This window comes from Symphalangus syndactylus, chromosome 13, assembly GCF_028878055.3.
Source record: "Symphalangus syndactylus isolate Jambi chromosome 13, NHGRI_mSymSyn1-v2.1_pri, whole genome shotgun sequence".
Taxonomy (NCBI): domain Eukaryota; kingdom Metazoa; phylum Chordata; class Mammalia; order Primates; family Hylobatidae; genus Symphalangus; species Symphalangus syndactylus.
In genome coordinates, this window is record NC_072435.2 from 38417844 (window position 1) to 38441232 (window position 23389).

The window sequence follows — 23389 nt, forward strand, 5'->3', positions numbered from 1 at the left end:
AATACAAGAGTAAACACTTCCTAATACATGTTAGGAGGCCAACAGAATCCTACTGCCGAAACTAGATAGATACATTACAAAGGTAGAAAACTCTAGACCAGTAACTCTCATGATCACAGATCCTAAAAGTTCTCAACAAATATTCACAGATTGAATCTAAAAATGTATAAAAAGAATTATACACCACAGTCAAGTGGGAATCATTACAGGTGTACAAGGCTGATTCAAAATTCAGAAATTGCCGGGTGCAGTGGCTCATGCCTGTAATCCCAGCACTTTGAAAGGCTGAGAAGATTGCTTGAGCCCAGCAGGCAGAGGTTGTCCTCTGGGAGTGAACCAGAGGCTGATATTCACTAGATCCTCCAAGAGACCTGGCAACTGTGAGCATCCTGGGTCAACCCCAGGAAGTTCTGAAACCCAGGAACAGGGACAGATCACCCTGTAAAATTTCCAAAAGGGAACCTCAATCCAAAGACATTCTGGCAAGGTGTCTGTGCCTAGGGAAGATAAAAGGAGGAGAGGCACAAAGATTTTTTGCAGCAGAGTTTCATGCACTTACTCTGTTTTCCTCATGTGAAATGTTCACAAACAGAAAAATATTTTTAAAAGAGCTATCTATTGCTCTGTGAAAAAAATGATAAAGTACTGCATCTGTTTGAAATGTACAATAAAGGACAAATAGTTGATAATATTTTGAATTGATGAAGCAAAGTTGGCACTTGGGAATGTGGGGAAGGAATTGGAAATTTAGGAATTCATACAAACCCTAGAAGGGTTAAGTTCGGCAAACAGAATTGTGGATATGAGACCGGCGTCCCACACTTTTGGAAAACGCAAGGGCAAACAAATACACGGGAAAATCGGTACCCCTGGGGAGTGTTAAAAGAAGTAAGAGGCAATCAGACTGGAGTGGCTATAGTGCCCTGAGTTGCTTTCCCAAGGACACCAAAATCAACACAAATGTAGCTTGTAAATTACCAATTTAGAGGAAAATGAAATTTAGCCTCCGACTACATAACCAGAACATTTCCACCTGGATAGACCTGTCAGAAATAGGAAGAACTGAAAGAAATTTTTTTAAAAGTGGCCTAAGATGGCTGCAGGTTGGACATACAGGTAATAGAAACCAGGCCCATGAAATAAAGCTGAACTCTCAGCCTGCAAGTCCAATTTCACTGACCTGTACTGATGACAACCTTGCGTATCAGATGAAGCACAGGTAGGACAGATTCAATCATCCCTGTCTAATCCTAAGTTGCCTGTGTACTGGTTAACCTTTCATATACTTTCACCACATGCTTGCTTTATCTTATGTGTAAGGTCACGGCCCACCTCTCCCATTTTCTGTGTAACACAAGGTATAACACTTCACGTAGCCCACTCCAGGACACATTGTTTGTGCTGGGTCTGCATTCCCAGGCTATCGTCCTTAAACTTGGCTCAGAATAAAACGCCTGTTTTTTTAACCTTTGGTTGACAGACCAAATAAAGCAACTTATAACCAAAGATTTAATTTGGCTTGCTTCCTCATACACCTTATAAAAGCCTTTCCTTCAAGCCCCCCTGACGGGACCCCAAAGAACAAGCCATGGTTGCATTATTCATGAATTGCTCTTGGCTAAATAAATATTTAACGGTGCTGCATTTTAATTTTTACAGGTGAAAGGCGGGATTGGGAACCCCACAGACCACAGCTCCTCGCAGGAGAACCCCACACGAGTCTGGATCCTCGCCATGATCCTCCCATGGCCCCCACACAATCTGGGGAGATGCGGGGCCGCGGGCACTGCGGGCGCTGTGCTGCCGAGAGGGCTCCGGACCGGGGCTGCAGTTGCCACGCAGGGACGGGACACGTTGCCCGGGGTCCCGGCTGCCGGCCCAGCCCCACCCTGTGGCCGAAGGGACCTAGGGCCGAGCTGCGCTAGGGAGACTCGGGTCCGCAGACCCCGGAATCGCTGCTGAGAGGCCCGGGTCCCACCACAGCAGGTCCCAACCAGCCCCTCCTCCCACCCGGCCTTGCACACTCACCATTTCCCGGCTCCCAGGTGTCCCGGGTCCTCCCTTGGCTCCGGGGATCAGTGCTAGTCACCACCGGACAGAAGCTGTGGTGGAGCCACCTTGGCCCTCTGGAACGCTGATTTCAGTGGGTTATGGGAACAAGAGCCCCTTAGACTTGCGGAGCTTGGCTCCACCCTCCTGGCGGAGCACCTGATTGGATGATTTACACAACCCCGCCCAGTACCCCTAGGATAGGAATCAAGCCCCACCCCTTAGGCCCGGGTTTCAGGAGAAGCCACGGAAAGCGTGGAAGTGTGGAGCAGGACTGACCGGTTCTAGCAACAGCCCTCCCACCCCACCAGGCCAGGCTTCCTTCTGGAGCTTGGATGTGACCCCACACTGGGGACATTTGCATTTAAGAAAAACTTGGCTCCGGACTTTCCACAGTGGGCACTGGCATCTTCCTATACTCACTGGGCCCTTTCTGTTTCTTCCTCCTGGACAGGGGTTCACAAGTGTGAGCAGGCAGTTCCACACTCCGTGTCCAATTGAACCAGTACCTTTGCTGGAAGCTACTGGGCTGGAACAGGAGGGAGGGCCCAGATGTCTTCCAGGGATCAGGAATTTGGGATAAGCGGCTGGTGGCATGGCCAAGCCTTCCTCATACCTTACCTCAGTCTACCCCTTTTCAGGGAAGAAAATGAAATATGCCAACAAGGGAACAAAAATTAAGTGCGTGGAAAAAAGAGTTATACTACAGCAATATTCTGTAAAGAAATCAAAAGGGGCCGGGCACGATGACTTACGCCTATAATCCCAGCACTTTGGGAGGCCGAGGTAGGAGGATCACCTGAGGTCAGGAGTTTGAGACCACTCTGGCCAACATGGTGAAACCCCGTTCTCTACTAAAAATACAAAAACTAGGCCAGGCGCGGTAGCTCATGCCTGTAATCCCAGCACTTTGGGAGGCCAAGGCGGGTGGATCACAAGGTCAAGAGATCAAGACCATCCTGGCCAACATGGTGAAACCCTGTCTCTACTAAAACTACCAAAAAAATTAGCTGGGCGTGGTGGCATGTGCCTGTAGTCCCAGCTACTCGGGAGGTTGAGGCAGGAGAATTGCCTGAACCTGGGAGGCAGAGGTTGCAGTGAGCCAAGATCACGCCACTGCACTCCAGCCTGGCAACACAGAGAGACTCTGTCTCAAAAAAAAAAAGAAAAATAGCTGGGCATGGTGGCACGTGCCTGTAATCCCAGCTACTGGGGAGGTCGAGGCCAGAGAATCACTTGAACTCGGCAGGCGGAGGTTGCAGTGAGCCAAGATCATGCCACTGCACTCCAGCCTGGGCAGCAGAGTGAGACTTCATCTCAAAAAATGAAAAGGGAAGAACAGCAAACATTTGAACTAGCTCAGATAAGCATCCTCCTTCACAAGGAAAAGCCGCATTCAGAAAATGAATCACATTCCCAACCTTAAGAGCCAGGTTCTGACTGCTGTAATGCAGCCCCAGAGGGGACCAGTCTGTGAGTTCCTGTCCCCTCAGTGTGGAAATGCTCCCTCCTTCAGGACCTTAATTTTCACCAGCAGGAAACTCTCACCTGGAATCAGCTTAAGGTTCTGATCTAAATAAACTGTCAAAATCATAAACCCATTCTCCAGAAGACAACCCAAACAAGTCTTTCTCTAAACCTGAACTAAACAGACTTTTTTTAGAGGGAGTCTAGCTCTGTTGCCCAGGCTGGAGTGCAGTGGTGCGATCTCGGCTCACTGCAGCCTCCACCTCCTGGGTTCAAGCAGTTCTCCTTCCTCAGCCTCCCTGAGCAGCTGTGACTACAGGTGCGCACCACCATGCCCAGCTAATTTCTGTATTTTTAGTAGAAACGGGGTTTCACCATGTTGACCACGCTGGTCTTGAACTCCTGACCTCAGGTGGTCTACCTGCCTGGGCCTCACAAAGTGCTGGGATTACAGGTGTGAGCCACTGCACCTGGCCTTTTTTTTTTTTTTTTTTTTTTTAAACGAGATGGGGTCTCATTATGTTGCTGAGGCTGCTCTCAAAGTCCTGCCCTCAAGTGATCCTCCTGCCTCAGTCTCCCAAAATGCTGGGCTTATAGGTGTGAGCCACCAAGCAAGCCCAGCCCAAGTTGCATTTTTTTTTTTTTTTTTTTTTTTTGAGATAGAGTCTAACTCTGTCATCCAGGCTGGAGTGCAGTGGCATGGTGTCGCTCACTGCAACCTCCACCTCCCTGTTCGAGTGATTCTCCTGCCTCAGCCTCCCAAGTAGCTGGGACTACAGGCACATGCCACCACGCCCAGCTAATTTTTGTATTTTTAGTAGAGATGGGGTTTCACTATGTTGGCCAGGATGATCCTGAACTCCTGACCTCGTGCTCCACCTGCCTTGGCTTCCCAAAGTGCTGGGATCATAGGTGTGAGCTACCATGCCCAGCTCCAAGTTGCATTTTTATATATTAACAAACGGTCTGAAAGAAAATTAATAAAACAACTCTATTTACAAAAGCATCAAAAACAGTAAAAATTCAGCCAAGAGGCCTGTATCTTGTACACTGAATACTACAAAAGATTGCTGAAACAAATTAAAGAACAGACAAATAAATCGCAAGTAATCCCATGTTCATGGATTGTTAAGACTTCCTATTGTTAGGATGAGCATACTACCCAAATTAATCTACAGATACAATGCAACCCCTATCAAAATCCTTATGGCCTTCTTTTTAGGCCAGGCACAATGGCTCACACCTGTAATCCCAGCACTTTGGGAGGCTGAGGCAGGCGGATCACTTGAGGTCAGGTGTTCAAGACCAGCTTGGCCAACACGGTGAAACCCTGTCTCTACTAAAAATACAAAAAATTAGCCGGGTGTGGTGGCTCGTGCCTGTAATTCCAGCTACTCAGGAGGCTGAGGCAGGGAGAATTACTTGAACCCAGGAGATGGAGGGTGCAGTGCACTGAGATTGTGCCACTACACTCCAGCCTGGGAGACAGAGTGAGATTCCATCTCAAAAAAAAAAAAAAAAATCCTCATGGCCTTTAAAAACAAAAACAAAAACAAAACCAGAAAAAATCAACCCTAACGTTCATTTATCTCCCCTAATACCAAAACAATCTTGAAAAAAAGTTCAAAGACTCACACTGCCTGATTTCAAACTGGCTATAAAACTACCATCATCAAAACCACATGGTACTGCACAGGGACAGACATACAGCCCAATGGAACAGAACAGAGAGTCTAGAAAGAAAATGCTTGCATATGTGGTCAAATGATTTTTTGACAACAGTGCCATGATCATTCAATGGAGAAAGGACAGTCTTTAGGGCCGGGCATGGTAGCTCATGCCTGTAATCCCAGCACTTTGGGAGGCTGAGGTGGGTGGATCATGGTCATGAGATCGAGATCATCCTGGACAACACGGTGAAACCCCGTCTCTACTAAAAATACAAAAAAATAGCCGGGCGTGGTGGCAGGCGCCTGTAGCCCCAGCTACTCAGGAGACTGAGGCAGGAGAATGGCATGAACCTGGGAGGCGGAGTTTACAGTGAGCCGAGATCACGCCACTGCACTCCAGCCTGGCGTGATATGTTTAAAGGACATATGTTTAAACATATGTTTAAAGGACAGTCTTTAAACATATGTTGTTGGGAAAACTGGATATCTACATTCCAAAGAATAAAGTTGGACCCTTACCTTATATACAAAAATTAACTTTGAGTCAAAGATCTAAACTTAAGAGCCAAAACCATAGAAGACTTAGAAGAAAATATAGGGGAAATTTTCATGACATTGGATTTAACAATCATTTCTTGGATATGAAATCTAAAGCACAGGCAAACAAAAAATAAACTGAACTACATGAAAATTTAAAACTTCTGTGCACCAAAGGACACTCTCAAGACAAAAGACAACATACAGAATGAGAGAACGTATTTGCAAATCACATATCTCGGAAGAGATTAATACCCAAAATACGTGGGAACTCCTACAACTCAAGAAAACAAACCAATGACCCAATTCAAAAATGAGTGAGGGACTTGAAAACATTTGTACAAAGAAGATATATAAATGGCCAACAACCACATGGAATAATGCTCATTACCACTGGTAATTAGGGAAATGTAAAAACACCAGTGAGATAGTTCACAACTGTTGGAATGGCTGCCATTTAAAACAAAAAGTAGAATATAACCAGGGTTGGTGAGCATGCAGAGAAATTGCAGTCCTTGTGTATTGCTGGGGGGAATGTAAAACACAGCCACTGTGAAAAACAGTATGGCTATAAATGAACACAGAAAACTCTGTGACCCAGCAATTCCACTCCTAGGTATGTATCTAAAAGAATAGAGGCCAGGCACGGTGGCTCACGCCTGTAATCCCAGTACTCTGGGAGGCCAAGGTGGGTGAATCACCAAAGGTCAGGAGTCCAAGACCAGCCTGCCTGGCCAACATGGTGAAACCCCATCTCTACTAAAAATACAAAAAGTTAGCTGGGCATGGTGGCAGACACCTGTAATCACAGCCACTCAGGAGGCTGAGACAGGAGAATCACTTGAACCCGGGAGGTGGAGGTTTCAGTGAGCCAAGATTGCACCACTGCACTCCAGCCTGGGCGGCAGAGCGAGACTCCGTTTCAATCAACCATGGAAAGCAGGGACTCGGACACATATGCACCAATTTTAGAGCAGTATTCACAGTAGTCAAAATAGTTTTGTGGAAACAACCCAAGTGCTCAACATATGGATGGATAAACAAAGTGTGGTGTATCCAATATACCACACTTGGGAATATTATTCAGGCACAAAAACTGAATTACTGGTACATGCTAACATATGGATGAACCTTGAAAACATTATGCTAAGTGAAATAAGCCAGACACATAAGGACAAATACTGCATGCTTCTACTTACATGACGCACCTAGAATCAGCAAATTCATAGAGCAAGAAAGGAAAATAGAAATTACCAAGGGATGGGGATGGGAGGAATAGGGAATCGTTGTTTAATGGGTACCAATTTTTTTTGGACTAATGAAAAAATTCTGGAGCTAGCTAGCTAGCTGTGGTGGTTCTAAAGCACTGTTAATGTATTTAATGCTACTGAATGACATACTTAAAATGGTAAATTTTATGTTACTATATTTGACCTTAAAAAAAATTAAAGGCCGGGTGCGGTGGCTCATGCCTGTTTGGGAGGCCGAGGTGGGCAGATCACATGAGGTCAGGAGTTTGAGGACCATCCTGGCTAACACAGTGAAACCCCGTCTCTACTAAAAATACAAAAAATTAGCCGGGCGTGGTGGCGGGCACCTGTAGTCCCAGCTACTCAGGAGGCTGAGGCAGGAGAATAGCGTGAACCTGGGAGGCGGAGCTTGCAGTGAGCCGAGACTGCGCCACTGCACTCCAGCCTGGGTGACAGAGCAAGACTCCAGCTCGAAAAAAATAATAAATAAATTAATTAAAAACTGGCCAGGCACATTGGCGCATGGCTCACACCTGTAATCCCAGCACTTTGAGAGGCCAAGGCAGGAAGATCCCTTGAGCCCAGGGAACCTGCCTGGGCAATATAGTAAGACCTTGTCTCTCCAAAAAAAAAGGGGAGTTTAAAAAATTACCCGGGCATGGTAGTGTGCACCTGTAGTCCCAGCTATTCAGGAGGCTGAGGTGGGAGGATCATTTGCTTGGGAGGCAGCAGTTTCAGTGAGCCAAGATAACACTACTGAACTCCAGCCTGGGTGACAGGGAGAGACCCTGTCTGAAAGAAAAAAAATTAAAAACTAAAGACACAATTTGAGCTACTAGAAAGGAAAACAACAATGCCTGGTATAAAATATACACTGGATTAAATAACCAGATCAGATATTTCAGGAAGAAATTAAGACCCAGTAATAGAAATGACATAATTTTAAATACATGCACTTAACAGATTGTCAAAATACGTCATGTAAGAACACACGGAACTGCAAGGTGAGACAGAAAAATTCAGTTAACTGAAGACTTCAACACTTCTCAGTAATACAAAGATCCACCAGGCACAGATTCAGTAAACATTCCTTTTTTATTTTAAAATACTTCACAAAGATTGTATATGTTTATGATATACAGTTATGTTTTGATGTATATATATACATTCTGTAATGGTTACCACAGTCAAATTAACACATTGATGACCACCCATGCTGTACATTAAATCTCCAGAACTTGTTCACCTTACAACTTGGTTTTTAACCTTTGACCAACATTTCTCCATTTTCCCTACCTTCTGGACTCTAGTAACCACCGTTCCTCCCTCTGCCTGAGTTTGAGTTTTTAAGATTCCACAATTAAGTGGGATCATGAAGTATTTGCCTATGTCTGCCTTATTTTATAGTGTCCACCAGGTTTATTCATGTGACAAATGTCAGGATTTCCTTTTTATGGCTGAGTAATATTCTGTTTAAATATACATCACATTTTCTTTATTCATCCATTAATGGATGCTAAGTTTGTTTCCATATGTCGACTATTGTGAATAATGCTGTAATGAACATATGCGGGTGGCAGATATCTCTTTGAAATACTGATCACTGCCTTTGGGCATACATGCATATACCCAGGAGCGAGACTGTTGGATCATATGGTTTTTTTTTGTTTTGTTTTGTTTTTTGCGGAACCTCCATATTGTTTTTCACAATGGCTGTACCAATGTACATTTCCACCAACAGTATACAAAGCTTCCTTTTTCTCTGTACTCTAACACTAATCTCTCTTGATAGTACCCATCCTTGCATGTATGAGGTAACATGTAATTGTGGTTTTGATTTGAATTTCTCTAATGATTAGTGATATTAAGTCCCTTTTCATATGCTTTCAGGCCATTTGTATGTCTTCTTTGAAAAAATGCAGAAACCAGTCTATTTTTCTTAATTTGTTAGTTCTTTGAGATGAGAGGGGTCTCATTATGTTACCCAGGTTGGTGTTGAACTCCTGGATTCAAACGATCTTCCTGACTCACACTTCTGAGTACTGGGACTACAATTGGGCACCATTATGCCCAGCTAATAATTAATTTATTTTTTTAGACATGAAGTCTCCCTATGTTGCCCAGGTTGGTCCCAAATTCCTAGCCTCAGGCAATCCTCCCAAGTACATGGAATTATAGGCATGAGCCACAGCACCTGGCCTCCTAAACTTATAAGAGCGTTCCAACTTGTAATAGACTTTGAAACATATACAACTTGTTGGTGCTTCCCAGGCCGATCCTCACATTTGGCTTTGATTAGCCTTTATCAAATTATTTCTGCCTCAACAGACTTAATTTTGGTCAACAATTTAACTGAGGTACAGTGTCCATTATACCACAGCAAATACTTGTGTTGAGATAATGAGAAAAGCAAAAGCTGTTCCCAATGACAGCTGCTCCCCAACTCACCACAAGGCGAAGTCTTACCCTGTTGAAAACCGTAACGAACCTCCATCAGACAAAGCTACCAGGTGACCATAATGGATCAAAACGAAATTCTGTAACCATGTCTCCGATAACCTAAAAGAAAACAGACTCCAAACCTTAAAAATGACCAGAAATCTCCTAATATGACTTGTGCTTCTTATGAATTAGGGTTAGTGCCACTCTTTCTGCCTCCTAGATAAGAACTATTAGAATTTCCAAGGATGGAATTGAGTTCACCTAACAGCATCCAATACAAACACCTCACTTTGTTGAATGGCAATGGAATTGAGTTCACCTAACAGCATCCAATACAAACACCTCACTTTGTTGAATGGCAGTGGAATCACCTAAAAGAAACAAATCCTGTAAGAAGTCCTCTTGAGCACCCTCTTATTGATAACCCTCCATCGCTGATGCTTTGTGTTCATCCTTATTACAACTCTTTACACGCCACTCTGTGACTATAGGTGTGATTCTAGTGGTCTTTGGCAAGATGGTACAGACAAAAGCATGCGTTTTTCCTGTGGTATTCTAAGTGAGAAATTAGATTCATGAGAAAAATTGTGACCATGTAAGAATTAAAAAAAATTTTTTCCTTTACATTTTCTTTAACATTTTTTAAAGAAAAAAAGTACTTGGACTTTTATGCAAATGGTAATACTGACTCATTATTTAGAATGTATAATGAATAACCTGACAAAATTACAAAGTTGACCTGAAAATGCATAATTGCAATGGGATATTTTAATATATATTCTCAGGTAATGGAAAATATTAATACAATAGTTGTTAGTACACAAATTGTTTTAAAAGAGTTAATAAAATATTTCTAAGAAATACCTGCAGAAGTTGATAAAAATGCATTGTTTTTATCACATACAAACATAATTGAGAATGTGCACATGATCACATTTGGCTGTAATTGGAAATTCTCACGATCTGCCTAAGACATTTGTTTTCACATAGACTGTGTCACAGCAGTTACTGCATAATGCAACAGACAAACAAGCCCCCATGTTGTTCTATGTGACTGTATCATTGTAGCTGTCACAGGGGAATCAGGAACACAGTTATTACCAGTATTAACAGAATGAAGTGTTTACTATGCAAATTAGATCTTGTTTGAATATAATCTAGAGATGAGGGGAGTCAGAACAACAGAAAATACCCTCAACCATGACAGTTTTAATTAGTTGCCTGGTGGATTATGTTGATATGGGTAATGTTGTTAACTACATTTTCTAGAATCTTTTTTTTTTTTCCATGTTAGAATTCACCAGTAGCCTAATGACATGAAAATTGGGAGGCAGAACTTAAGAAGGCTGCAAGGGGACTGCGTGGACACCGGCCTCCTGCCTGTTTTCCTGATACTTTGTCCTGACAATCAGGAGTTTATTTAAAACACCACTGTCTATTTTCTCAGACGGGTAGGGTTCCACAGATGTCTCCACAATCTTCACATCAAAGATATATTTGCAGTTTGGATTTTCCTGCAAGCCCTCATTTGTCCCTATGCATCTGTCTGTCTCCATGTAGATGGGTCCAAAACCTGACTAATGCCTTCTTCAGTTCTGCCTTCCAACTTCCATGTCAGTTAGGCTACTGCTGAATTCCAACATGGAATCCAAAAGGGAATAGATTCTAGGAAATTTAGTTCACGTTACCCATAATGACATAGCACAATCTAAGAGGCACACCTCCAACCTAGATTGTGTTGTCCTATCACAGATCTTACTTCTTAATTCAAAGTCTATCATCCATATCTTGGCCAGAAAGAAAAAGAGCAAAATATGGAAATAATTTATATAAGACTATATTGTATAACCTTGGCCCACTATTCATTAGCAAGGGAAATAAAATAAGGCTCTTCTAACGAAAAAGAAGAAAGGTTTTCTCCTGAGGAAGGTGGAATATATACATAATGGATAAGGGAAAGCCAATACCTGCCACAGGATGCCAGTAGAAAACTCCCAGTACCAAACTGTCATTTTTCAATGGCCCAGAACTATTAGAAAAAATTTTACTAACTGACTTAAGGAATTTTATTAAAAAGTTTTATTAACTGACTTAGGAAAAAACACTACCAATTATACTTTTGCACTATTTCTTAAAGAGTATTTACAGAATAATCTCACCTCAATGTTCATTTATGAAAGTAAGTAGGAACCGAGTCCAGATATCCACTTTAAGAATGTGGCACTAAGCCAGGCAAGGCAGCACACACCTGTAGTCCCAGCTGCTCAGGAAGCTGAGGTGGGAGGATCTCATGAGCCTAGAAGTCCAAGGACAGCCTGGGCAACATGGCAAGACCCATCTCAAAAAACAAACAAACAAAAACAAAAACTGGCCCAGTGTGGTGGCTCATGCCTATAATCCCAGCACTTTGCGGGGCTGAGGTGGGGAGGATTACTTGAGGTCAGGGGAGTTGGCGATCAGCCTGGGCAAGATAATGTTGCCTGTCTCTACAAATATATACATATATATACACATATATAAAAATATTTTAAAATAAAAATATATTAAAAACTAGGAAGAATCAAAAAGGGATGTGGCACTGATAAAGATAATACATTTATAATATTTTTTCATGGCATGAATTTTCTAGAGCATTATACCTGAATTAAGTTATATCAGGCTTTCTTGTATTACTTACGTTCATGCAACTACTCTCCAGTATGAACTTTCATATCAACTTTGAAAATCGTTAAAATTGAAAAACTTTCGATATTTTACATTTATAGTTTCTATTCAGCGTGCACTTTCTTCACATGGTATTGTAAGGATGCACGCCAAATGAAGGCGTTGCCACAATCCTTACATTTATAAGGTTTCTCTCCAGTGTGTATTCTCATGTGTACGCGAAAGCCTGTAAGGAAACTGAAGGGTTTTCCACATTCTTTACATTCATAGGGTTTCTCTCCAGTATGAATTCTTTCATGTATATGAATATAACTGGAACTACTGAAGGCTTTACCACACTGTTTACATTCATAAGGTTTCTCTCCAGTGTGGGTTCTTTCATGTATCTGGAAACCTGCAAGAGTAATGTATGTTTTCCCACATTTTTTACATTCATACTGTTTCTTTGCAGTGTGCATCCTTTCATGTCTTCGGGCAGAACTGCAACAATAAAAGGCTTTCCCACATTCCTTACATTTGTAGGGTTTCTCTCCAGTATGAGTCCTTTCATGTCTTTGAGCTGAGTAGTAGTATCTAAATGCTTTTCCACATTTTTTACATTCAAAGGGTTTATCTCCAGTGTGAGTACTTTCATGTGCTTGAAAACCTAAAGGAGACAAGTAAGTTTTCCCACACAGTTTACATTCATAGTGTTTTTGTGCAGTGTGATTCCTTTCATGTTTTTGAGCAGTACAGTGATAACTGAAGGCTTTCCCACATTCCTTGCATTTGTAGGGTTTCTCTCCAGTATGAGCCTTTTCATGTCTTTGAGCAGAGTTGTGATATACAAACACTTTTCCACATTTTTTACATTCATAGGGTTTTTCTCCAGTGTGAGTTCTTTCATGTGCTTGAAAACCTACAGAAGATATGTAGGTTTTTCCACATTGTTTACATTCATAGCATTTCTGTACAGTGTGATTCCTTTCATGTGCTCGAGCAGAATGGCGATAAATGAAGGGTTTCCCACATTCCTTACATTTGTAGGGTTTCTCTCCAGTATGAGCCTTTTCATGTCTTTGAGCAGACTGGTGATATCGGAATGCTTTTCCACATTCTTTACACTTAAAGGGTTTATCTCCAGTGTGAGTCCTTCCATGTATTTGGAAAGAACGTTGACAACTGAAGGCTTTCCCACAGGCCTTACATTTGTAGACTATCCCTGCACTGTGTGTTCTTTTATGTTTTTTAAAAGACTGCAGATAACTGAAGGGTTTCCCACATTTCTTACATTTATACGGCTTCTCTCCATATTCCTGACACTTATACAGTTTGTGTCTGGTGTAAGATCTGATGTGCCAGTTAAGGGATGAATGATGGCTCAAGACTTCTCCACATACACTGCTTTCCCAAAGCTTTCCTCCAGAAGGAGTTTTCTTATTCAGACTGAGATTTGGAATCTGGCTGAAACCTTCTCCACTATGACTACCTTCTTTATTTTCACAGAGTCTCTCTACCATATGATTTCTGTAAAAAATGAGCAGCACATTAATAGTTCATTTATTAAAGATTTTCTATTAACTGATATTAGAATAACTATTTTTTCCACTTTCAGGGAAAGTATAGATTTTTTTGTCCTGTCTAAATTGCTTGTGAGGTGAATGTACTGAATGCTGTGGCTCTGCAAGAGGGCTCAAACATAGCTGTTATAAAAACAGTGATTTTCATATATGGGTTTTTTGTTTTTTTTTTTGAGATGGAGTCTCACTCTGTAGCCCAGGCTGGAGTGCAGTGGTGCAATCTTGGCTCACTGCAACCTCTGCCGCCCAGGTTCAAGTGATTCTCCTGCCTCAGCCTCCTGAGTAGCAGGGATTACAGGCACCTGCCATTGCGCCCGGCTACTTTTTTACTATGTTGCCCAGGCTGGTCTTGAACTCCTGACCTCATGATCCACCCATCTCGGCCTCCCAAAGTGCTGGGATTATGGGTGTGAGCCACCGCGCCCGGACCATGAACATCTATGCCATATTTAAGAAAGCACTTTGGGGCCAGGCGCAGTGGCTCATGCCTGTAATCCTAGCACTTTGGGAGGCTGAGGTGGGTGGATCATGAAGTCAGGAGATTGAGACCATCCTGGCTAACACGGTGAAACCCTGTCTCTACTAAAAATACAAAAAATTAGCCAGGCAAGGTGGCGGGCATCTGTAGTCCCAGCTACTCGGGAGGCTGAGGCAGGAGAATGGCGTGAACCCCACAAGGCGGGGCCTGCAATGAGCCGAAATCACACCACTGCACTCCAGCCTGGGTGATAGCGAGATTCCGTCTCAAAAAACAAAACAAAACAAAACAAAAAAGCACTTTGGGTTATTTTTTTTAATTTATTTTTCCCGAGATGGAGCTTCACTCTTGTTGCCCAGGCTGGAGTGCAATGGCGCAATCTTGGCTCACTGCAGCCTCCGCCTCCCGGGTTAAAGCGATTCTCCTGCCTCAGCCTCCTGAGTAGCTAGGATTACAGGAATGTGCTACCACGCCTGGCTAATTTTGTATTTTTAGTAGAGATGGGGTTTCTCCATGTTGGTCAGGCTGGTCTTGAACTCCCGACCTCAGGTGATCCGGCCACCTCAGCCTCCCAAAGTGCTGGGATTACAGGCATGAGCCACTGCGCTAGCTGGGTTAATATTTTCTAAGAACAGATACATTTGAGGCTCGGCTTATTTATTTTGTTTCTTTAATTATCAAATTTAATGACATACTAAGATTTTCTCCTAGAATACTGCTTTCTTTTCTGAGGGTGACTCACCTGAGATTTCTCCCCTGGTTTTTGTACTGCTCTTCAATGTTCCATTCTTTTTGTTTTGTTCCTGAAATGGAGACCCAGAAAAAACTATCAAATTATTAGAAATTACAGAAAAATTATTAGATTCTAGGTCCATATGTGACCATGCCTGATTTACGAAAGAATTTTGCCTTTTCACATTCCACATCTTGGAATAGCATTGATATCCAAGAAAAAGGTATTCTCTAATTCATTCAAGAACATGATAGAATGATTTCATTTTTACCTATAGCGGCCAGGTTCCTGAAGGTTTCCCACATCACATCTCTGTAGAGTTTTTTCTGGGAAGGATCCAGCAAAGCCCATTCTTCCTGGGTGAAGTTCACAGCCACATCTTCAAAGGTCACTGAGTCCTGAAACATTCCAAATGTGTGTAAAGGAGAATGGGTGAGACTGACAGCACTGGACATCTATACTCAAGTCATAAGATGTTCACGATGATTCTGTGATCTCCAGAGATTTATTCTATGAATTTGTTGTCAGAACTCTCTTTGGCCACACTCCCTCAGTAGTCGAAAATTATTTCTACACTTTCACTGTGATCACAATCATATTGCTTTCCAATGGCAGGATCCAGGGCACTCTGGAAAAGTGCGAGAAATGCTGTACAAAAAAATTCCATTTTAAGGCCATCAATTCTTTGTGAGAAAAACTCATCTTCTTATTATACAGCACATCACTCAACATTCCTTGAGACACAGGGTCAAATATGGATAATATGTGAATGAATAAAAGCACACTGAAGAACTAGAAGCTTTTTCTACTATTCCCATCACTAAGCATGAGAACAAGCGGCACGTGGAAATCAAACTTGTAACAATATTTACCTGACCATATTGTCCTGAGGTACTCCAGGATATTCGAGGTAGTCAGATCCAGCCAATTCCATCAGAATATTTCTTTTGGAGAAGTTGGCTGGGCACAATGGCTCACACCTGTAATCCTAGCACTTTGGGAGGCCGAGGCGGGCAGATTGTCTGAGCTTAGGAGTTTGAGACCGGCCTGGGCAACATGGTGAAACCCCATCTCGGTGGCTCACACCTGTAATCCCAACACTTTGGGAGGCCGAGGAGGGTGGATCACCTGAGGTCGGGAGTTCGAGACCAGCCTAGCTAAAATGGTGAAACCCCATCTCTACTAAAAATACAAAATTAGCTGGGTGTGGTGGTGCATTCCTGTAATTCCAGCTACTTAGGAGGCTGAGGCAGGAGAATCACTTGAACCTGGGAGGCAGAGGGTACAGTGAGCCAAGATCACGCCATTGCACTCCAGCCTGGGCAACAGAGCAAGACTCTGTCTCAAAAAAAAAAAAAAAATTAGCTGGTTGTAGTGGTGCACATCTTTAATCCCAGCTACTCAGGAGGCTGAGGCATGAGAATTGCTTGAGCCTGGGAGGCAGAGGTTGCAGTGAGCTGAGATTGCACCACTTCTCTTCACCCCAGAGAAGTGTTTATTTTCACTTATTTGTGTTAATATTTATTAGAGACTTATTTCTTTCTGTCCCATTTCATGGAGCTATTAAGTTACTGGGGAGTTAGAGCTCAGGCATGAGGAATAAAGCATGACAACTTTAGATAAAATCTCTATACTTCTGAGCCTCAGGGATACTTTCCACCAATTTTTAGCAAATAGTTGCCATCCTGAGATGGCAAAATGCCAAAAGAGCTCTTTCCAGCAGAACCATTCCAGTTAACCTTGGGCCTTGCTGACCTTGAGGAACAGGTTAAAATTTGCAGTTTACAGGCCAGGCACGGTGGCTCATGCCTGTAATCCCAGCACTTTGGGAGGCTGAGGCAGGCAGATCACCTGAGGTCAGGAGTTTGAGACCAGCCTGACGGACATGGAGAAACCCTTTCTCTACTAATAATACAAAATTAGCTGGGCGTGATGGCGCATGCCTGTAATCCCAGCTAGGCAGGATAATTGCTTGAACCTGGGAGGCAGAGGTTGCGGTGAGCCGAGATTGCACCATTGCACTCCAGCCTGGGCAGTAAGAGCGAAACTCCATCAAAAAAAAAAAAAAAAAAGATTTGCAATTTACAATAAAGTGCATTAAAGTCCACAATGATATGATGAATTTTCGCATGATTATAAAATGTATAAAAGGTTCTCAGCAGAGGTTTCCTCCAAAAGAACATAAAATGCCCTTTCTCCAATTTAAGAAGGAAGTGATTCCCCAGCCACTCTAGAGAAGAGAAGAGGGATAAGAGTTAAATTGAACTTCTTTTCAGAAACCATACAAGGAGAAAGTAGAGTGAAATATTTAAAGTTCTGAAAGAAAAAAATCTGTATCAAGCAAAATTATCCTTCAAATGAGTCTGTAGTACTTTCTGAGACAAAAATTGAGGGAATCTGTCACCAGTACACCTGCTTTGCAAGAAATGTTAAATTCACCAGAAAGAAGGTAAATGACAAAGAAAGGTACTGTAATAGAGAAGGCATAAGTGGAAGTAAAATATAATCATTTTCTCATTCTTGATTAGTGTGACAGATAACAGGTTGTTCAAAGTAACAATAGCTACAACATGTAAGTACAGTTTATGGATAAGTGAAATGAGTAACAGCATTGTTAGGAGGGAGGAATTGGGAATACTCTATTATGAGTTACTTGGGCAACCAGTGAAGTGGCCTAAGATTGCTAGAAAGAGGACTTAGGATAGCTGTATACTGAAAACTCAAGGGCAACTATTAAAATAGTGTAAAAAAAAAAGTATAATCAATATGTTAAGAGAGGGAAAAAATGAAATCAGGTAAGGTAAATAGTCAAACACTGAAGTAACAAAGAAAATTAAAAAGTATGTAATCTACAAGTAAACTACCTAATTATATGTTGTCTACAAGAAACTTTTTTTTTTTTTTTTTTTTTGAGAGACAGAGTCTCACTCTGTCTCCCAGGCTAGAATGCACTGGCACAATCTTGGCTCACTGCAACCTCCGCCTCCAGGGTTTAAGCGATTCTCCTGCCTCGGCTTCTCAAGTAGCTGGGACTATGGGCACGTGCCACCACAACCAGCTAATTTTTTATTTTTTAGTAGAGACAGGGTTTCAGTTTACGTTGGCCAGCTGGTCTCGGGTGATGTGCCCGCCTCGGCCTCCCAAAGTGCTGGGATTACAGGCTTAAGCCACTGCACCTGGCTTTTTCTTTTTTTTTGAGACAGAATGGTGCTCTGTTGCCCAGGCTGGAGTGCAGAAGTGTGGTCTCAGTTCACTGCAACCTCTGCCTCTTGGGTTCAAGTGATTCTCCTGTCTCAGCCTCCTGAGTAGCTGGGATTACAGGCATATGCCACCACACCTGGCTAATTTTTGTATTTTTAGTAGAGAGAGGGTTTTGTCATGTTGGCCAGGCTGGTCTCAAACTCCTGACCTCAGGTGATCCACCCGCCTTGGCCTCCCAAAGTGCTGAGATTACAGGCAGGAGCCACTGTGCCCGCCCAAGGGGTTGATTCTCTAAGAGGACATAGAGAATCTATGTGTAATCTTTAGCATACACGTGCATAACAAAAGAACTGCAAAATGCACAAGGCAAAATGTGATAGGACTACAAGGAGAGATACATGAATCGATGACTATGGTTGAGATTTCAACACCCTCCTACCAGTAATTAAGAGATCCAGTAGGCAGAAAAAAAAACAGGAAGGACAGGCCGAGTACAGTGGCTCACGCCTGTAATCCCAGCACTTTGGGGATGCTAAGAGGTAGGGGGATTGCTTGAAGCCAGGAGTTTGAGACCAGCATGGCTGACATAGCAAAACCCATCTCTACTTAAAATACAAAAATTAGCCAGGCGTGGTGGCAGGTGCCTGTAATTCCAGCTACTCAGGAGGCTGATGCAGGAGAATCAATCGCTTGAACCCGGGAGGCAGGGGTTACAGTGGGCCCAGATCGCACCACTGCACTCCAGCCTGGGTGACACAGCGAGACTCTGTCTCAAAAAGGAAAAAATAAGAAGGACACAGGTGAATTGAATAGCACCAAACAATAGATTCTTCTGAAATACATGGAATACTTCATCCAACTATAGCAGTATACCCATACTTCTCAAGTTCACATGGAACAGTCACCAAGATAAGATAGACTACATTGTGGGACATAAAACAAACCTTATCCAGAAGATCACAGCAGATTAAAAAAAAAAAAAAACTTTAACAAACTTGAAAGAAAAATTATATAAAATATGCTTGCAGACTACAATGACAATATAAAAATCAATAACAAAAAAACAGTTGAAAAACCTCAAAATACTTGGAGATTAAACCACACACTTCTAAACGACCCATGGATGAAAGTAGTAGTTTTAAGGGCAATTAAAAACTAGTTTTTTCCTTTTTTAAAATTTTTTCCAGGGGTGGAGCCAAGATGGCCGAATAGGAACAGCTCCGGTCAACAGCTCCCAGTGTGAGTGGCACAGAAGACGGGTGATTTCTGCATTTCCGTTTGAGGTACCGGGTTCATCTCACTAGGGAGTGCCAAACAGTGGGTGCAGGACAGTTGGTGTGGCGCACTGTGCGCAAGCCGAAGCAGGGCGAGGCATTGCCTCACTCGGGAAGCGCAAGGGGTCAGGGAGTTCCCTTTCCTAGTCAAAGTAAGGGGTAACAGATGGCACCTGGGAAATTGGGTCAATCCCACCCTAATACTGTGCTTTTCCAACGGGCTTGGAAAACAGCACACCAAGAGATTGTGTCCCGCACCTGGCTCGGAGGGTCCTATGCCCACGGAATCTCGCTGATTGCTAGCACAGCAGTCTGAGATTAAACTGCAAGGTGGCAGTGAGGCTGGGCAAGGGGCGCCCGCCATTGCCCAGGCTTGCTTAGGTAAACAAAGCAGCCAGGAAGCTCGAACTGGGTGGAGCCCACCACAGCTCAAGGAGGCCTGCCTGCCTCTGTAGGCTCCACCTCTGGGGGCAGGGCACAGACAAACAAAAATTCAACAGGAACCTCTGCAGACTTAAATGTCCCTGTCTGACAGCTTTGAAGAGAGTAGTGGTTCTCCCAGCACACAGCTGGATATCTGAGAATGGACAGACTGCCTCCTAAAGTGGGTCCCTGACCCCTGAGCAGCCTAACTGGGAGGCACCCCCTAGTAGGGACAGACTGACACCTCACTCGGCCAGGTACTCCTCTGAGACAAAACTTCCAGAGGAACTATCAGACAGCTGAATTTGTGGTCTCAAGAAAATCCACTATTCTGCAGCCACCACTGCTGACACTCAGCCAAACAGGGTCTGGAGTGGACCTCTAGCAAACTCCAACAGACCTGCAGCTGAGGGTCCTTTCTGGTAGAAGGAAAACTAACAAACAGAAAGGACATCCACACCAAAAACCCATCTGTACATCACCATCATCAAAGACCAAAAGTAGATAAAACCACAAAGACGGGGAAAAAACAGAGCAGAAAAACTGGAAACTCTAAAAAGCAGAGCACCTCTCCTCCTCCAAAGGAACACAGTTCCTCACCAGCAACGGAACAAAGCTGGATGGAGAATGACTTTGACGAGTTGAGAGAAGAAGGCTTCAGACGTTCAAACTACTCCGAGCTACGGGAGGAAATTCAAAACAATAGCAAAGAAGTTAAAAACTTTGAAAAAAAATTAGATGAATGGATAACTAGAATAACTAATGGAGAGAAGGGCTTAAAGGAGCTGATGGAGCTGAAAGCCAAGTATCGAGAACTACGCGAAGATTGCAGAAGCCACGGGAGCCGATGCGATCAACTGGAAGAAGGGGTATCAGTGATGGAAGATGAAATGAATGAAATGAAGCGAGAAGGGAAGTTTAGAGAAAAAAGAATAAAAAGAAACAAACAAAGCCTCCAAGAAATTTGGGACTATGTGAGAAGACCAAATCTATGTCTGATTGGTGTACCTGAAAATGACGGGGAGAATGGAACCAAGTTGGAAAACACTCTGCAAGATATTATCCAGGAGAACTTCCCCAATCTAGCAAGGCAGGCCAACATTCAGATTCAGGAAATACAGAGAACGCCACAAAGATACTCCTCGAGAAGAGCAACTCCAAGACACATAATTGTCAGATTCACCAAAGTTGAAATGAAGGAAAAATGTTAAGGGCAGCCAGAGAGAAAGGTCGGGTTACCCACAAAGGGAAGCCCATCAGACTAACAGCTGATCTCTCGGCAAAAACTCTACAAGCCAGAAGAGAGTGGGGGCCGATATTCAACATTCTTAAAGAAAAGAATTTTCAACCCAGAATTTCATATCCAGCCAAACTAAGCTTCATAAGTGAAGGAGAAATAAAATACTTTACAGACAAGCAAATGCTGAGTGATTTTGTCACCACAAGGCCTGCCCTAAAAGAGCTCCTGAAGGAAGCCCTAAACATGGAAAGGAACAAGCCACTGCAAAAACATGCCAAATTGTAAAGACCATCGAGGCTAGGAAGAAACTGCATCAACTAAGGAGCAAAATAACCAACTAACATCATAATGACAGGATCAAATTCACACATAACAATATTAACTTTAAATGTAAATGGGCTAAATGCTCCAATTAAAAGACACAGACTGGCAAACTGGATAAGGAGTCAAGACCCATCAGTGTGCTGTATTCAGGAAACCCATCTCACATGCAGAGACACACATAGACTCAAAATAAAGGGATGGAGGAAGATCTGTCAAGCAAATGGACAACGAAAAAAGGCAGGGGTTGCAATCCTGGTCTCTGATAAAATAGACTTTAAACCAACAAAGATCAAAAGAGACAAGGCCATTACATAATGGTAAAGGGATCAATTCAACAAGAAGAGCTAACTATCCTAAATATATATGCACCCAACACAGGAGCACCCAGATTCATAAAGCAAGTCCTGAGTGACCCACAAAGGGACTTAAACTCCCACACAATAATAATGGGAGATTTTAACACCCCACTGTCAACATTAGACAGATCAACGAGACAGAAAGTTCATAAGGATATCCAGGAATTGAACTCAGCTCTGCACAAAGTGGACCTAATAGACATGTACAGAACTCTCCACCCCAAATCAACAGAATATACATTTTTTTCAGCACCACACCACACCTATTCCAAAATTAACCACATAGTTGGAAGTAAAGCTCTCCTCAGCAAATGTAAAAGAACAGAAATTATAACTGTCTCTCAGACCACAGTGCAATCAAACTAGAACTCAGGATTAAGAAACCCACTCAAAACCGCTCAACTACATGGAAACTGAACAACCTGCTCCTGAATGACTACTGGGTACATAATGAAATGAAGGCAGAAATAAAGATGTTCTTTGAAACCAACGAGAACAAAGACACAACATACCAGAATCTCTGGGACACATTCAAAGCAGTGTGTAGAGGGAAATTTATAGCACTAAATGCCCACAAGAGAAAGCAGGAAAGATCCAAAATTGACACCCTAACATCACAATTAAAAGAACTAGAAAAGCAAGAGCAAACACATTCAAAAGCTAGCAGAAGGCTAGAAATAACTAAAATCAGAGCAGAACTGAAGGAAATAGAGACACACAAAACCCTTCAAAAAATTAATGAATCCAGGAGCTGGTTTTTTGAAAAGATCAACAAAACTGATAGACCGCTAGCAAGACTAATAAAGAAGGAAAGAGAGAAGAATCAAATAGATGCAATAAAAAAAGAAAATGCGGTTATCACCACCGATCCCAAAGAAATACAATCTACCATCAGAGAATACTACAAACACCTCTACGCAAATAAACTAGAAAATTTAGAAGAAATGGATAAATTCCTCAACAAATACACCCTCCCAAGACTAAACCAGGAAGAAGTTGAATCTCTGAATAGACCAATAACAGGCTCTGAAATTGTGGCAATAATAAATAGCTTACCAACCAGAAAGAGTCCAGGACCTGATGGATTCACAGCCGAATTCTACCAGAGCTACAAGGAGGAACTGGTACCATTCCTTCTGAAACTATTCCAATCGATAGAAAAAGAGGGAATCCTCCCTAACACATTTTATGAGGCCAGCATTGTCCTAATACCAAAGCCTGGCAGAGACATAACCAAAAAAGAGAATTTCAGACCAATATCCTTGATAAACATTGATGCAAAAATCCTCAATAAAATACTGGCAAACCGAATCCAGCAGCACATCAAAAAGCTTATACACCATGATCAAGTGGGCTTCATCCCTGGGATGCAAGGCTGGTTCAACATACGCAAATCAATAAATGTAATCCAGCATATAAACAGAACCAAAGACAAAAACCACATGATTATCTCAATAGATGCAGAAAAGGCCTGTGACAAAATTCAACAAACCTTCATGCTAAAAACTCTCAATAAATTAGGTATTGGTGGGACATATCTCAAAATAATAAGAGCTATCTATGACAAACCCACAGCCAATATCATACTGAATGGGCAAAAACTGGAAGCATTCCCTTTGAAAACTGGCACAAGACAGGGATGCCCTCTCTCACCACTCCTATTCAACATAGTGCTGGAAGTTCTGGCCAGAGCAATCAGGCAGGAGAAGGAAATAAAGGGCA

The 23389-nt window shown here is 42.6% G+C and overlaps 1 protein-coding gene and 1 pseudogene across 4 annotated transcripts in view; one reads left to right on the plus strand and one right to left on the minus strand.

The window, feature by feature from the left end:
* Positions 1–23389, plus strand: part of LOC129460904 (large ribosomal subunit protein eL28-like) — a 64574-nt pseudogene that overhangs the window by 32818 nt on the left and 8367 nt on the right.
* Positions 8050–23389, minus strand: part of LOC129460890 (zinc finger protein 709-like) — a 30282-nt gene continuing 14942 nt past the window's right edge. Inside the window, exons 2-5 of one of the 4 annotated variants that reach the window (XR_008650323.1) lie at positions 15121–15247; positions 14859–14919; positions 9735–13585; positions 8050–9676 (exon numbers count right to left, since the gene is read on the minus strand). Coding sequence is in view for 3 of the 4 variants with exons in the window: in XM_055239391.2 (XP_055095366.1) it covers positions 12184–13585; positions 14859–14919; positions 15121–15247; positions 15635–15667 (1623 nt within the window). In the remaining variant the exon portion in view is untranslated. Of the gene's footprint in view, positions 13586–14858; positions 14920–15120; positions 15248–15634; positions 15818–23389 lie in introns of those variants that run through there. The other 3 variants (XM_055239392.1, XM_055239391.2, XM_055239390.1) reach the window with 3 other exon arrangements.